The following is a 17,610-nucleotide window of genomic DNA, read 5'->3' on the forward strand; positions in this document are numbered from 1 at the left end:
TAAAATGTATACAAATCTTTTGAAAATAGCAGATCTACAAGCTCACAATGCGTCGCATCGCATGCTATTTTCAATACAAATCTAAATATACAAAGTAACTAGTTACTATAGTTGTCAAATAAAATGTAGTGGAGTAAAAGTAAAATATTTGGATCCGGGATGTGGTGGAGTAGAAGTAAAAGTATTGGAAATTGGAAATACTCAAGTAAAGTACAAATACCTCAAAAGTGTACTCAAGTGCAGTACTTAAGTAATTGTACTTAGTTACTTTACACCACTGTAAACTACCATAGTCTGCCATATAGTCTTCATTTTCATAATTTAATAATAATAATTTGGTCCCCACTCCTTGGGGTGATTTTTGTCACTGTGTTATGTGAAATGTGTCCTCTGCATTTTATCCATCCTAGGAGTAGTGAGCCGTTGGTTGTATCGCTCGGGGAGCAGCTAGGGGTTAAGTGCCTTACTCAGGGACACTTCGACACATTGCTGCTGAGGCCTGGAATCAAACCTGGGACCTTTGGCCGCCCATTTCACGTATATTAGCTGGGGACGTCATTGCTTTAAATGGCAAAAATATAATCTAATTAACGTACAGTACAAAAGTGCCCTGTTCTGCATGACAAGGACAAGGACAACAGCCTCAGTGTGTGTGTGTGTGTGTGTGTGTGTGTGTGTGTGTGTGTGTGTGTGTGTGTGTGTGTGTGTGTGCGCACACGTGTGTGCCTATACGCGTGTGCAATGTGCAACATTGTTTTATCACTCAACAGTAAACAATCCAACATACAGTGTAAGTGTATACAGGGTATCTGCACATTTCTAAAGTGGCAATTTAAGAACTTTTAAGACCCTTTTAACACCTCTAAAATAAAAAAGGTGTAATAGTAATAATAAATAACACCATTATTGCATCAAAAGTAATCAACAAACTATACTATAAAAAAGTTGTCAAACATGACAGTGTTTATTGACAGTGGTTGCTAGGCTGGGAATTTGTTTATTGACAGAGGTAGGTATTTATTAACAGTGGTTGCTAGGAAGGTGTTTATTCTTTTCATTGTAACCTGCACTGGCAAAACACATGGCTGCCTTTCTGTCACACTCACAGATGAACCTCCCACACACACTGTTGCTGTCACCTGAAAGACAGAAAAGAAACCATGGAAGAAATTCATTCAAATGAACCATAGAAGAAGATGATTTAGCAGAACAGCGACCATTTAATACTCATTTCAAGTCCACAGAATGAATATAGAGACCAAGATCAGTGCAGTATAGTTTTGCATTTTTCATCAGTTTACATTTTTATTTTGTTTTGACTTTGTTTTCAGTTTCAGTTTAATTTCAATTTGTTTTTAAATGTGTATTTTCTGGTATATTTTCGTTTTTTAAGGCTTAGTTTTAGTTTAGTTTTTATAAGTTTTAGTGTTTTAGTTGTTATTGGGCTATTTGTCAGAGGTGAGAATGAAAAGTATTTGACAAAACATACATTAACCACTTCAGCCCTATATACATTTTGGCCTTTTGAAAATAGGCGATCTACAAGCTCACAATGCGTCGCGATGCAACGCATTGTGAGCTTGTAGATCTTTTCTTTTCAAAAGATTTTTTATACATTTGAAAACTACTGCACAATGAGTACTTAAAGTAAGTAGAGTAAATAAACGCAAGGTGTGCGCGACACGTGGAAAGATGCTCAAGACCATCAAACCACGCGATTCTCATTGAAAAAGCATTGGCAGATTCCACCCCATAGGTAGTACTTTCTACTTTTGGTACTTTAAGTACATTTTGATGCCAATACTTTTGTACTTTTACTCAATAAAATTTTGATTCCCAGACTTTTACTTGTACATTGCAGTATTGATACTTTTACTTTAGTAAAAAATGTTTTTAACTTTTTCCACCACTGGCTGTTAGCCAGTCTTTACTGGATAGTATATGCATGTTGGTCACACTTTTTCTATTTTCAGCCGTAAATGATATCCCGTCAATCACATGATAAAAGTGAGTCAATGGAATAACTCCCTGTCAATGTCATGTGTGAACATATTATGGGAACATTTTACACATGCAAGAAGCTTACATCATCACTGTCGTGTAGAAACCTTGTATCTGCATTTTTCTTTTTTTAAATCATAATTTAATAAACCTCGCATGACAGCACATACCTATGTATGTGCTGTCATGCTAGGTGCTAGGAGTTCAAATGATTCATTTGAACACTGACAAATCACTATTAATATTACTGATTAATAATTAATTATTATTATTATTCCTATTAGATCCAGCATCCCGCATATTTAATTATATGATATGCTATATTAAATAAATACACAAACACACGCACACACACACGTGTGCGCACGCACGCACGTGCACACACTCACACGAGTGCCAGAGTTTATTTTAAACTCTCCCCTGTGACAACAGATGAGGTGTTTAAAAATGTAGTGCACTTCAACAACACAGAGCCACAGGCCTCGACAATATCCCCTCCATTGCTCCAATCATTACTCACATAATAAACCTCTCCATCATACAGGGACGGGTCCCTAACGACTTCAAAAAAGCAAGGGTGACCCCTCTGTACAAAAAAGGAAACCAATTAGACCCTGGCAACTACCGCCCTATTTCTATTCTTAGCTCCATCTCGAAAGTCATGGAAATAATTGTCTACGAACAGGTCGATAAGTATCTTGCCGAGAAAAATCTAATTTACAAATTCCAATCTGGTTTCAGAACAAACCACTCCACTGACACATGCCTTCTCTATTTGAACGACTCTATCAAACAAGATGTCGACAATGGCAAATATTGCGGCATGGTCATGCTGGACCTCCAGAAGGCCTTTGACACTGTTAATTACCCAATTATGATCAATAAGCTCAAAGCAATAGGTTTTGATGATACGTTGGTGAGCTGGATGAGATCCTACCTGGAAGGGAGGGAGCAAGTGGTGGAAGTAAAGGGCACGCAGTCCCCTCCCCTCCCAGTGACTTGTGGTGTTCCGCAAGGAAGTATACTAGGACCTTTACTGTTCCTGATATATGTGAACGATATGTCTTCAGCTTGTGACTGCAAACTGTTCCTGTTCGCAGATGACTCGGCTCTGCTGGTCTCGGACAGGGACAGGCTGCAGGTTGAGAAAACTCTCAGCTCTGAACTCAACAAGATCTGCATCTGGCTCTCCGACAACAAACTATCATTACACCTGGGTAAAACTGGATCCATCCTCTTTGGGTCCTGTTCTAACCTTAGCAAGGCTGAGAGTTTCACGATCAAAGTGGGTGATGATGTTATCACAAGAAAGGAGGAAATTACCTACCTGGGTTCCATCTTGGAAGCAAACCTCTCCGGTAACAAAAACACCAAAAGAGTGATCAAAAAGGTAAACCAAAGAATACGCTTTTTGTATAGGATTGGACATCTAGTCAGTAAGAATACTCTGAAGATTCTTGCAGGGGCCCTCATACAAGGTTATTATGATTATGCATTCACTTCATGGTATCACAACACCTCCAAGGCCTTAAAAACAAGGCTCCAAACATCCCAAAACAAACTAGTAAGCTACTTCTTGGCCTCAATCACAAAACCCATCTAACCCCTGCTCATTTTGCTAGGATTGGATGGCTTAGGGTTGAGGACAGAGTACAGCAACTTGCTATGGACCTGGTCTTCAAGATACACCACAACATTGGGATCCCCCTGTATTTGTCAAAATACTTCCAAAATGTTAATGAAGTCCACGATCATAACACCAGAGGCAGCTCCACGAATCATGTTCAACCCAGATTTGGCTCAACAAAGGGAATGAACTCGTTCTCATGCTATTCATCAAAAATGTGGAATGCCCTACCAAAAGGAGTAAAGGAGTGTAAAACCCTACTCACTTTCAAAACTGCCCTAAAGATACACCTTCAGGAGGCTGCAATTCGAAAATGGCCCCTGTCTAAGTCTTAACCTACCCCCCTAGCCCCCTACCCCCCCTTTTCTTTTTTGGGCGGTGAAACCGCCCCTATAAGTGAGATTTGGAAAAATGTACAAATATCTTGGGCAGTGAAACCGGCCCTAAAAGTGAGGTTTGGAAATTTGTACAATTATCCTGCGCTGTGATTGGCCAATCACAATCTATTCAGGACTGTGATTGGCCAGTGTCACATGACACATGTGCATAGCCCTATATAAGCAACCATAACTTAAAAAAAACCAAATTATTGTTTTTTTTAAGTTATGGTTTTGTCCATCATAAAGTGTGTTTTACAAAAGATAAATGTATTTATCTTTTGTACATGATTGATCGACTCCATTCAGTATTGTGATTAGCTAGCAAGACACATGCTGACACTAAGTGGCTCTTTCAGATCAAAGCATATATATTGGTTGGCTCCATTCAGTATTGTGGTTAGCTAGGAAGACACCGCCCACTTCACACAGGGTGTGATTTTTTCTCTTGTACATATTTTTCACTCTTCATACCAGTAACCTGTAAGCTGATTGTATGACATTCTGTATTGTAGTGTGTATATCTGTCTGTCTCTTATATGTCATCATGATTTGTGTGCATGGGGACCTCATCTTAAACAAGCTCAGTGCTTAATGAGTCTTCCAGTTTAGTAGACCTTGTATTGTGAATTTGTACTTCCATGTACTGTTGTTCTCATGTCTTACTAAATAAAGTACATCAATCAATCAATCAATCAATCAGACAAAAGCTGCAAAAAATAGGCGATCTGTAAGCTCACGCTCAAGTTGTGAACTTATGGATCGGCTATTTTAGCTATGTTTGACACAATGTTAAGTGTCTTTGTGGGTTTTTAAATATTCAATCAATGAAAAGTATTAACAAGAGCTTGTGACTGAATAAGAACTACATTGGATCCATTTTAACATTAGTTATTTTTCCATTTCCAGAAAAGTAACAGTTTTGGACATACAAGGTTTCTACTCTGATAGTGATGATCAGTGCTGTAAAGTAACTAAGTACATTTACTCAAGTACTGTACTTAAGTACATTTTTGAGGTACTTTTACTTTACTGGAGTATTTCCAATTGTCTATTCTTTTACTTCTACTCCACTACATCTCAGAGGCAAATATTGTACTTTTACTCCACTACAATTGTTTGAAAACTTTAGTTACTAGTTACTTTGCAGATATAAATGATTACATTATAAAACATACGTTAACTACTTTAGCCCTATTTTATACCTAGGCTATTTGAAAATAGCGTTATGAGCTTGTAGATCTGCTATTTTCGAACATTTTAGTACTTATACTTTTGGTACTTTAAATTTTGATACCAATACTTTTGTACTTTTACTCTAGTAGTAAAGTATTTTTTTTTATTCCAGACTTTTACTTGTAACAGAGTACTTCTACATTGCAGTATTGATACTTTAACTTAAGTAAAACATCGTCACCTTGCTAAACTAATGGCCTAAGTCATTATTTGTGGAAAATGATATTTTTGCCAGTCAGCTCCTCATGACACTGGCACCTCTGGTAAAATCGCCTATCTCCTAATTGAAATGGATCATGCTGTTCCCTCCCCTTTTAGTATAATGGCCTAGCTCCCTATTTTTGGCCTAAGTCACATGGTTTTGGGACTTAGGCCCAAAGAAAATTCAATAAATTGCCTTAAAAAGATCAAATTTAATCCTATTTAAACCTCTTTAAATCTCTTATGTTACATAACTGACAGACAGTGTTATTTTAATTTTAATAGTCATAATTTGTTATAATGATTATAATGATTATAATGATTTAGAAATATCATATAGTTCTCTTTTGGATCAGTTTTAATTTTTTTCTGAAAAACTTAAAAAAAATGACTTATGCCATTAGTTGAGCAAGGTGACTACATTTGAGTACTTTTTCCACCACTGGTGAAGATATTCTGGGGCCTGTTTCAGGTAAGAGTTACTTATTGACGTCTCACAGTCGTCCTGTTGATGTTCCACCTCAGCATTATGCATTAACACAAAAAAACTATAGTGCTGAAACTCACCATGACAGGTGACAGTGTTGGTGGCCTTGTCACATTTGTACCGGTATATTTTAATGTAGGGGTGGTCTATGATTGGCCAACAGGAACGATGCTGTTTGGAAGCTCTGTAGCACTGGTCATGGACCTGACAGCACCTGACACCAACACACAACACACAACACACCACAAACACACAACACACCACAAATACACAACACAACACGCCACAAACACACCACACGCCACAAACACACAACACGCCACAAACAAACCACAAGCACACAACACGCCACAAACACACCACAAGCACACAATAAACACACAACACGCCACACAAACACACAACACAGCACAGGACCTTATTACAAAGTGAATCAATCATTTACAGAGTATCTCACAAAGACTGAGATACGATATACACAATACTGAGTAGAAAGCAAGCAAAACATTTGTTAAAAAGCATTAATCATAATATTGATTGTAAAGTACATTGTATACATTTAACCAAATGTATTATAAGATATGGATTAAGTGGTTAAAGGAGCGCTTCACTCATTTTCAAATCTTCATGGTCGTCACTAATTACAAGGTGGCAGAATGTCTGTCTCTCATTGGTGGCCTATGGACAGTTCATGGAAAGTTAGCATGATGAAATAGAAGCCTTTGTACATGTACTGTACTTAGGAGGTATTTTTGACTGTACTGGAGTATTTCCAATTTTCAATACTTTGAACTCCAATACTTCTACTCCACTATCTCAGAGACAAATATTGTACATTTACTCCACTACAATTATTGGGGTTCGAGGCCTATGCTCGAAGCCTCTTTGCATCTCTTGGCTTTCATTATTATTATTCCGCCGTTTTTGCAGTTCTGGCCTAACCGTGTGGTCACTTTTTACGAAACTCTGCAATATGGTAGAGGGCTATGCCAAACCGCCAAAGCACGAAACTCACAACCATTGGCCAAAGGGTGGCGCTGTAGCACTCAATTGAAAAATGCCAACTTTGAACAGGTACAACTCATGCCCTGTTTGACCTACAGCCATGAAACTTCAATACACACATGCGTCTCCTCATGCCCAACAACTTTCACACCCTGACTTTTGACCTCTGACCTTTAGATCTCCCACCATTTTGAATTATATGAAGAAAAAAAAACTCCTCCTTGGATTTTTGAGCAATCTGCACGAAACTTTCTACACATGAACTTTGGACCTATACCAACAGATTTTTTCTGAGTGTGAAAACGTTAAGCTTTTATGAGCCAATGAATATTGCAGTTTTATGACAATTGTTCATCTGCCCCTAACACATACATGCAGACTCACATTTGTTTGAAACTTTGCAGTAATGTAGAGGGTCATTCCAAGTATCACTGAAACCAACCTTACTCCAATTGGTCAAAGGGGGGCGCTATAGCAATTTTTTGTAAATGCAAACTTTAAACAGGCAAAAGTCATGCCTCGTTGGGCCGACAGCCATGAAACTTGCTTACACATGTGCCTTGACTCATGAGGAACACATCTATCACTTTTACCTGTAAGCTCTGCCCTTAGATTGTCCGCAATCTTGAGCAGTTTGAAAAACACTTAAACCCAGGATTTTTTAGCAATTTGCATGAATCTGTGTCATCTGTTTGAGCTCCTTTTTCTGTTGGTCCAATGGCTTGATTGCTTAACCATCTCCCTTGCAACCGCAGGGTCGCCGGTTCAAGTCCCACCTCATGCAGACTTCATTTCAATTGCACTGCACACAACATGACTGAATCAATGAATACTGGTGCAATTGTTAAAGATAACATGAAATGCTTATTTGAGAGTAGTTATTTTCAATGTATGTTCATTGTGAAAATAGACAATCTACAATCTCACAACTTTTTGGATAGGAACGCTTTGTGAGCTTGTAGATCGGCTACTTTCACTAGTTTTGGTACCGAGGAGACATCACATTTCTCTATTGGTAAATGCTTTATGAACCACTGATCTTAGTTTTAGTGAAACAGGGGCTCGGTTCATGGCAGAAGGCAAGAGTCTATGATCTTCAACAGACTGTCAGGCTGGATGAGGCCTTAGCTCAATCACTAGTGTGACAGCCTGTGAGTCCGAAGGTTGAGCGTTCGATTCCTGTCTATGGCCATGGGTTGAGGTGTCCATGAGTGAGGTCCTTGACCCTGGATTGCTAGCCACCATCCCTCAGCACTCTGCTCAGCTATTGAGAATGCTCATTTGTAAGTTGCATGGGCTGCTTTGTCTCAAGTTCAATCCATTCGGTTTCTATGTGCTATTGTTCCATGTCGCTTTTTGCCTCATTTGCTCATTGTGAGCTTGTAGATCGGCTATTTTCAAAGGTTGTTTATACATGACGAACTTGTGAAATTGGACATACTGCATAATGAGTACTTTTACTTTTGGTACTTCAAGTATATTTTGATGCTAATACTTTTGTACTCTTACTCAAGTAAAGTTTTGAACACCGTACTTTTACTTGTAACTATGATATCTCTGCTGTCCGGCAGAAAGCAGCTAACTCCAAAATGTTCATTTTTCAGGAAGTTAGGAGGTTTTGTTCATCATTGATAAGAACAGCTGAATGGACCTCTAAGCTCACAATGAGGTTGGCGGTCAAAAGGGGGTGGAGCCTGGAGTCAGCTAAACCAGCTAACTCCACCCCCCTTTGGTGGAGTTAGCTGGTTTAGCAAAACGTTGGGGGATCAAATGGAGTAAGCTGGTTTTGTCAGAAGCGCTTTTTTTTTTCATTGGTTCAATATTTTTGTTATCAACACACAGACGTAAAGGGCCCAATGGCCCTGATTTATGGGAAAAAAATGCAAAAGCGTCAAAATAGAGTTAGCTGGTTTCTGCCGGACAGCAACCATATGTATTTGACATTGTGGTGGTTTACTCAGGTGAAAAATGTCAGAACTTCTTCCTCCACTGGTGACATACTTGTCCAAGTCATCGACGGGCGTGCCAGAGCCTCCCTTCCCACAGTAGCAGCCATAGTCCAGGTAGTCCAGGATGGGCCGGCCGCCCGCCATGCTGCATTTGACCATGGTGCCGAACTGCCAGAGTGCACGTGCGCTCCGGTGTGCATGTGTGCCCACCGAGGCTGCATGACAGACAGGACGTCTTAGTTTTTCAAATAAATGAATGCCCTACTCACAGTGGTGGGAAAAGTACTCAAATGTTTTACTTAAGTAAAAGTATCAATTCTGCAATGTAGAAGTACTCCGTTACAAGTAATAGTCCGGAATTCAAAATGTACTTGAGTAAAAGTACAAAAGTATTAGGTATCAAAATGTACTTAAAGTACCTAAAGTAAAAGTACTAAAATGTTTGAAAAAAGCAGATCTATAAGCTCACAACTTAAGTACAGTTCTTGAGTAAATGTACTTAGTTACTTTACACCACTGCTTACTCATTTATTTTTAAATTGACTGGAGGATAAGCCCCTTCAGATGTAGCATTTCGTTTTCGAGGGGGTCCTCAGAGCACGACACAAAACAAGAAAACAATCCAACAAGACAGAACAAAACAAATAATGGACATAATGGACATACACATAAAGGCTCTTCCACCATCTCAACCCTACTACGGCAGTATATTAAATAAATAATAAACAATAAAATAAAATAAAAATGAATTCAAGTAAACAAACATGATGCCAACATAGGATCATCTGCTCATCAGATCATGTAGATCTGCTATTTTCAAACATTTTAGTACTTTTACATTTGGTATTTTAAGTACATTTTGATATACTTTTGTACTTTTACTCAAGTACATTTTGAATTCCGGACTTTTACTTGTAAGGGCGCCGCGGCGCGCTCTCACCAAAAGTTGGCTGGCCGCTGTTAAACGCAGGTTGTGCGCGGCCACAGTTTTTTGCAACCAGCGGATTAAAAAAAACGCTGTGACGCACCTGTCACTCACATTCAAGACCGTCCCCGTAGCTCGCACCGCCTACTGCCTTGAGCATAGATATATATAAAGGCTAGATGACTCACCCGCGCTGCTGGCCAATGGAGTACGACGTTGCCACATGGCGGCCATCTTGGGACGGTCATTCATAACATTATGTCTATGGTGCATATACTTTGAAATAACCATAGCGTGTTCAATTTTCATCCGATTTTCAAACGGTTTGGTGTGTTGTAAACACCAAAGATGTATTTATGATACTGCATACTTAATGTTATTTAAAAAAAAACATGATTATTGATTGATTGATTGATTGATTGAATATTTTATTAGGCAAAAAATGTAAAACAGCACAGTTACATTTAAAATACTTTGTCTAACAGGTCCGTTCATAAAAGTCCTTGCGGACTTGTTTCCAATGAGGGCCTTGGTATTTAATTCATAGGCATACAATAGGCATAGGCATTATAATTATAAGTATGTAGTATCATAACTACATCTTTGGTGTTTACAAAACACCAAACCGTTTGAAAATCGGATGAAAATTGAGCACGCTATGGTTATTTCAAAGTACATGCACCATAGACATAATGTTATGAATGACTGTTGCAAGATGGCCACGGTTGAGCTACGCTTGTGACGCCCCCCTGAGCCATCTAGCCTTTATATATGTTACAGGGTGATTGGAGAACCAGGGCGATTGAAGAAGGCGTGCTAGTTTTTACCACCCACCCAGCAATTCTGTAGAAGCACCACTAGAGGGAGCCACAAGCCAGGCTTGTGCACAAACATATATGGCCGTGACCACACACACACAGTCACACACTGACACACACACACACACACACACACAAGCGCACGCGCACACACACGCGCACGCACTCATGCTTTTTTTGGTTTATTGAAAGCAGGACTGTTAAGATACTTTTATTGTGTTCTGGCTTTTGTTTTACTTTCTCCCTGACACACACACACACACACACACACACACACACTCACACACACACACACACACACACACACACACACACACACACACACACACACACACACACACACACACACACACAGTGATCCATGAAAAGAACTATTCTGTCCCTATCGGTTTACAACTCGTACGGCGCTGTGTCGACTAGCAGAGCATCGGCCGGTCAGCGCGGGCACTCGCGCCTGGAGGCCTCAAGCTCTGCTGAGTCGGCGCGCCTCCGTTATGGACAAGCGTGTGCGTGTGAACGCGTGTTCAGCGTTCCCCTAGCGTAGCTTCCTGGTTGCTATGTGGGGGGGAACAACAAAAGACAGGTCCGCGTTGGCGTCGCATCAAAGCCCCGCCTCGTGGCGCCGCGTTCTCCTCCTTCTCCTCCGAGGCGGTTTATTACGCGAGGAGGAGGAGGAGGAGGCTCCTCCTCCTCCTCGCGAGCCTCGCGTAATAAACCCCGCCTCGCAGCGCCGCGTCCTCCTTCTCCTCCTCCTCCTCGCGAGCCTTGCTAATAAACCCTCGCGAGGAGGAGGAGGAGGAGGCTCCTCCTCCTCCTCCTCCTCCTCCTCCTCCTCCTCGCGAGCCTCGCGTAATAAACCCCCGCCTCGCAGCGCCGCGTCCTCCTTCTCTTCCTCCTCCTCGCGAGCCTCGCTAATAAACCCTGTGTCGAAAAGCCCCGCCTCGCCCCGAAGCCCTGTGCCTAAAAACGAGCGCTCTGTCTTCAATCACCCTGGTTCTCCAAACACCCTGTGACATATATATCTATGGCCTTGAGCACCATGGTGCTTCCTGAATCTTGGGACGGTCCGCCTTCGACTCACCCGATTGGACAGAGGGGGAAAATCAGCTCCTGCCTCCAGCAGTTTTCTGCTTACAATGGACAAGTCGTGTAGAGCAGATAAACGCAAGGTCTGCGCGACAGGCGGAAAAATCCGCTCTTGCGTGAATCCACGCATTTACATTGACAATGCATTGGCAGATTCTGCCCCAGAGGTAAAATAAAAGTGCGGTGAGAGCGCGCCCTAACCGAGTACTTCTACATTGCAGTATTGAATACTTTTACTTAAGTAAAACATTTGAGTACTTTTCCCACCACCGTTTAAGTGGTTAAATGTGTCAATAACCACATTCCTATGGAAACAAGTCCCCAGGACTTTTTTTGTGTTATCCTTTTAGCCTTAATGTCTGACTGTACCACGTGCCGTTTACAGTTTTGACGAATAAAGTATTCAATCAATCAAGTCTAGCACATGTGTTTTGTAAACAAATAATTAACAAGAGCTTGTGACTTCATTGGATTAATTGAAACACAGTTTCTTTTTTCTCCCATTTACTGAAGAGTAATGGCTTAAGTATGTTCTAAGTACTGCTAAGTACTGTAATTGAATGAATGAATGAATGAGTTTGATTTCAAACGTTGTTTTTAAAAAAGAGACAAATAGAGTACAAAACAGAAGAAAACAACAACAACAATTTCCGAAAAGGAGTAGGATGAAGTCTAAAACGTACCTAAACATCTCCACTGCATGTTAAAAAGAAAACATAAAAAAAGAACAATAAAAATAACCGCAGTAATAACAGAGATAAAATAAAATAAAACCAACCCTACTACTAGTAGATACTCTATCTGAAAACAGCCAATCCAACGGGTCCTCGACGGGCCACAGTACAACAGGGATGCCAGGACTCAATAGGTCAACATGGCCCCTCCTCAACCAAATACCTCTTGAATATGATATGTTTATATGCTTTCTTGAAGTGATTCGTATTTGGACTTTGTTGTACCTCCACACTCAGTCCATTCCATAAATTCACTCCATGAACTGAAATGCACATACTTTTCAATGTTGAACTAACACAATGTATTTTGAGATTAAGCTCTCGTCTTAAATTGTTACTCTATCACCAAAAAAAAATTGTGTGTTACCTAGCAATAGCTTGTTTCTTGCTCTAAACATAATTACTGCAGTCTTGTATTCGACAAGGTCCATGAACTTCATGGCATGTGATTTTGAAAACAGTATAGTGTGATCCACTACTGTTTTCAAAATCACATGCCATGAAGTAGTACATATTAACAAATTCAACCCTATTACAACTTTGGCCATTTGAAAATAGCCGATTTACAAGCTCACTATGTGTCGTGATGCGAGACATTGTGGTACTTTAAGTACAGTTTGATACCATTACTTTTGTACTTTTACTCAAGTCAATTTTGAATTACGGATTTTTACTTGTTCTACAGTGCAGTATTGATACTTTTACTTAAGTAAAAAATTTTACTACTTTTTCCACCACTGCAGACAGACAGACAGACAGACAGACAGACAGACAGACAGACAGACAGACAGACAGACAGACAGACAGACAGACAGACTCACAGAGCAGGAGACAGGCTGATATGAGAAGCAGAACTCGGGGCAGGTTCATGTTGTAGCTGAAGAGCTGTGAAGTGGAACAGTTAGCTTTTATACTGAACAAACACCTTGAGGCCCATGTACAGTACGCCTTAAAGGGCCACTTCAACCATTTTCAACCTGCATCTCCGTATAATTTATCCTCACCAGTGGTGGAAGAAGTACTCAAATATTTTACTTAAGTAAAAGTACCAATACCACAGTATAAAAATTCTCTGTTAAAGGTAAAAGGCCTGTGTTCAAAATGTTACTTGAGTAAAAGTACAAAAGTATTGGCATCAAAATATACTTAAAGTACCAAAAGTAAAAGTACTAAAATGTTTGAAAATAGCAGATCTATAAGCTCACAACGCGTCGTGGTGCGACGCGTTGTGAGCTTGTAGATTGGCTATTTTCAAATAGCCTAAAGTAGGCTAAAGTAGGGCTAAAGTGGTTAATGTATGTTTTATAATATAACATTTTTTATCTGCAAAGTAACTAGTAACTAAAGTTTTCAAATAATTGTAGTGGAGTAAAAGTACAATATTTGCCTTTGAGATGTAGTGGAGTAGAAGTAAAAGTATTGCAAATTGGAAATACTCCAGTAAAGTAAAGATAAAATTGTACTTGAGTAAATGTACTTAGTTACTTTACACCACTGCAGAAATGTGTGCATTAGTGACCATTTATATGAAGATACGGTTGAAAATGGGTGACGTGCTCCCTTAAGGGGCACTCATTAACGACAGCTGACTGCATCCGACCTACAGTATGTCCTGCTTTGCAATGTACACACACTGTGTGTGTGTGTGTGTGTGTGTGTGTGTGTGTGTGTGTGTGTGTGTGTGTGTGTGCGTGTGTGTGTGTGTGTGTGTGTCAAACACTGTGTGTGTCAATGTCAACCACCAAACACAACCCCTCCCTGTCAATGTATTTACTGATCCTTCTGTCAGTATTGGAAAGTCATTAAGTAAACTTACTCAAGTCCTGTACTTAAGTAAATGTTGCTTCAGAGGAATATGGTTTACTTGCTTTCACAGTTTGTTTGTTTGATTGATTGATTGATTGATTGAATACTTTATTAACACGATTATTAACAGTACAGGAAGTGCAGTCAAAGGTTATGCTAAAAGGATACGTTTCCATTGTGTCCCATTGTACTCAATTCATCAGTAATACAAATAATACATACACACAATGCAATACAGACACAATACAAAACATAATAGGAATAAAGCTCAGTAGAATCATAAGCAGTGGTGTAAAGTAACCAAGTACATTTACTCAAGTACTGTACTTAAGTACAATTTTGTGGTACTTTTACTTTACTGGAGTATTTCCAATTGTCTGTACTTTTACTTCTCAGAGGCAAATATTGTACTTTTACTCCACTACAATTATTTGAAAACTTTAGTTACTAGTTACTTTGCAGATATAAACGATTACATTATAAAACATACATTAACTACTTTAGATATATTTTATACATAGGCTATTTTCAAACATTTTAGTACTTTTACTTTCGGTACTTTAAGTATATTTTAATGGCAATACTTTTGTACTTTTAAGTAACATTTTTCTAACACAGGCCTTTTAACAGAGTATTCTACATTGTGGTATTGATACTTTTACTTAAGTAAAAAAAATGCAGTACTTTTTCCACCACTGATCATAAGGTATATTTACAGAGAAAGGAGGGGGGGGGGCGCAGAGGATTCTACTATCAAGCTGTTCAAGGAGTTAAACATGTATTTTGAGGACAGGAATTCTTAGTTTCGAGATTGGGTAAGGAGTCCTGTCTGTCTGTCTGTCTGTCTGTCTGTCTGTCTGTCTGTCTGTCTGTCTGTCAGGAAGCGAGGACACGTCACCTGTTCATGGCACCATAGAACTGGAAATAGCATACTTTTCATCTAGCTGTGACATGTAGCTCACGTCACTTATTGGGGTCGTAAGTACGGGAAAGGAGAGGTGACTTCAAAAGGCACACTTGTAGCACTTTACATGTCTATAGAGTTACAAGGCCTTCTAAAAGCAGCCGCGTGTCAGCTAGATGTGATCTGTAAGCTCACATCAGAGGCACACTTATGTCACCTTTGACACTTTAAGACTGGGAAAAATAGCAGATCTACAAGCTCATATCGTGAAAATGTGTGCAAAACTGCAAATCTTTGAATATATATATATTTTTTTTTAAACAAACATTTGTTACTCAAATCTTTGCTTCTAGGGGTCCCTGGAACAAAATATTTTGAGATGGGGGTCCGTGACCAAATACATCATTTTGTGTTGTCCTTGACATGAAAAATTTAAGTTAAGAGAACAACTGATATCATTATTATAGCAACACACGGTAAAAAAAAAAAAATAGAATCCCCAGAAGCAAAGATTTTAGTTAAAAATTGTGCTTTAAAAAAATATATAAACATATATTGAAAGATTTGCACAAATTTTCACGAGTAAAAAAATATATAGCAGAGCTACAAGCTCATAGCATGGCACTCGTGCCGCGCTATGAGCTTGTAGATCTGCTAGTTTTGAATAGCCCAAAGAAATCTAAAAATGACACAGATGCGTTCCTTAATGTCTTAATGTCTCGGTCTGAAATGTCTCCTCTATTCCTCCGCAGTGTGGATGAAGGGTGGTGTTGCTGGGTAGATGTGAATGCTGCTGTTTATAGCAGAGGTGTGAGGTGGAGGAAGAACCTTTCACAGGCTAATGAACCTCCTTCACATCATTAGGAACGCTTCCTTCATGGTAATGCTGGCCTCACAATGGATGCTGAAGCTCTGAGAATTACTGCCAAGTGAAATTCTCGCCAGAACAGGAGCCTGGCTGTTCACACCAAAAGCACATTTTCTCCATTGCTCCAACAGCAACAGTTGTAAAGCTCAATGCACAGCAGCCATTTTGGAGAGAAATTGGGCCTATTCTTACTTCCTTCACAGGTGTTACCAATGAATTAAACTAATGAAGGCTCTGTTCCATTCCGGTCAAACAGAGTGCCACTGTGCTACACTAAATGGAACAAAGCCTTCATTAGTATGGTATCATTGGTAAAACCTGTGAAGGAAGTAAGGAAGAGGCCCTATTTCTTTCCAATATGGCTGCTGTGCATCAATTCAATTCAATTCAATTCAATTCAATTCAATTCAATTCAATTCAATTCAATTCAATTCAATTCAAATCAATTTAGGGGTCCTTGGCATGAAGAAGGTTGAAAACCACCTCTCTAGAGCACTGTTTCCCAAACAGTGGGTCGGGACCCATGTCTGGATTTGTATGTAAAAATATCCTTTTTTTGGTTTCTTACATATATTATATGAAACATATTATTTCAAAAGAAAACAGTAAGATTACTGTTTTTAATTGATAAATAAAATAGAACAATCACATACATTTCCATAGATACATTTAAAAAAGCATTTAAGAAGTAGTGAAATATATATCAGATCTAAAGCTCTAATCTCCATCTGTATTGGAAATTAGAAATACTCAAGTAAAGTGCGAATACCTAAAAAATGTACTTAAGTACAGTACTTGAGTACTCTTAGTTACTTTCCACCACTGGGTAACACCATACAAGATTTGTGTTGCTAAAAGTGTTTTTTTTTTAAACATTTTTTTTAACATTTTCAAGATCACAATGTTGTAAAAGCTTGTAGATCGGCTTTTCAAATAGCTGATGTATTTATGGTTAAAGTGGTTCAACTGATTTTGATGATATTAACTACTTCGGCTGGGGTCCCCGCTGGAACCTCTTCAAGGACCACTGGGGTCCCCGGACCCCACTTTTAGAGTCACTGTGTTTAGGCGATTACAAAATGTAGATGCTCTCTTTTTCATTTTGATAATGAGCGGGTATCGTCTTAAGTCTCTCTCTCTCTCTCTCTCTCTCTCTCTCTCTCTCTCTCTCTCTCTCTTCACTTCCTGTGCCCTCTCCCCCCAAATCTAATCTCATTCTCTTTCTAAAACCCCCCCCCCCCCCCCCCCTTTCCCACCCACACAGTCTCTCTCTCTATCAGCAGGGCCCCAGACAGACAGACAGACAGACAGGGGGTGTAAAAGGGAGCCATCCAGTCCATCTGCCTTCTTAGAACAGCCCTGGGCTTTATGTGGCCCCATTAGATATCATTACAGCTCTGTGTAAACCCACGCATGTGTGTGTACATCTGTTTAGTATAAACACAAAACATTTCAAAAGCCACAGAGACACTTAACACTCTGTCAAAGATAGCAAAACATTGTCGATCCATAAGCTCATCACAACTTGAGCGTGAGTTAACAGATCGGCGTGTGTCAGAACACACACTAATTAATGGCTGCAACAG

The 17,610-nt window shown here is 39.5% G+C and overlaps 1 protein-coding gene across 1 annotated transcript; it reads right to left on the bottom strand.

Moving 5' to 3' along the window:
- Positions 1–1,020: 1,020 nt before the first annotated feature.
- LOC308085969 (phospholipase A2 GL16-1-like) lies at positions 1,021–9,042 on the bottom strand (the record flags this gene model as incomplete). The annotated part of the gene is made up of 3 exons (XM_080429284.1): positions 1,021–1,139; positions 6,010–6,143; positions 8,936–9,042. 3 exons carry the CDS (start codon positions 9,040–9,042, stop codon positions 1,021–1,023), a joined length of 360 nt encoding a protein of 119 aa, XP_080285410.1.
- Between the last annotated feature and the right edge of the window lie 8,568 nt (positions 9,043–17,610).

This window comes from Gymnoscopelus braueri (assembly GCF_963280865.1).
Source record: "Gymnoscopelus braueri genome assembly, chromosome: 5".
In the NCBI taxonomy this organism is placed as follows: domain Eukaryota; kingdom Metazoa; phylum Chordata; class Actinopteri; order Myctophiformes; family Myctophidae; genus Gymnoscopelus; species Gymnoscopelus braueri.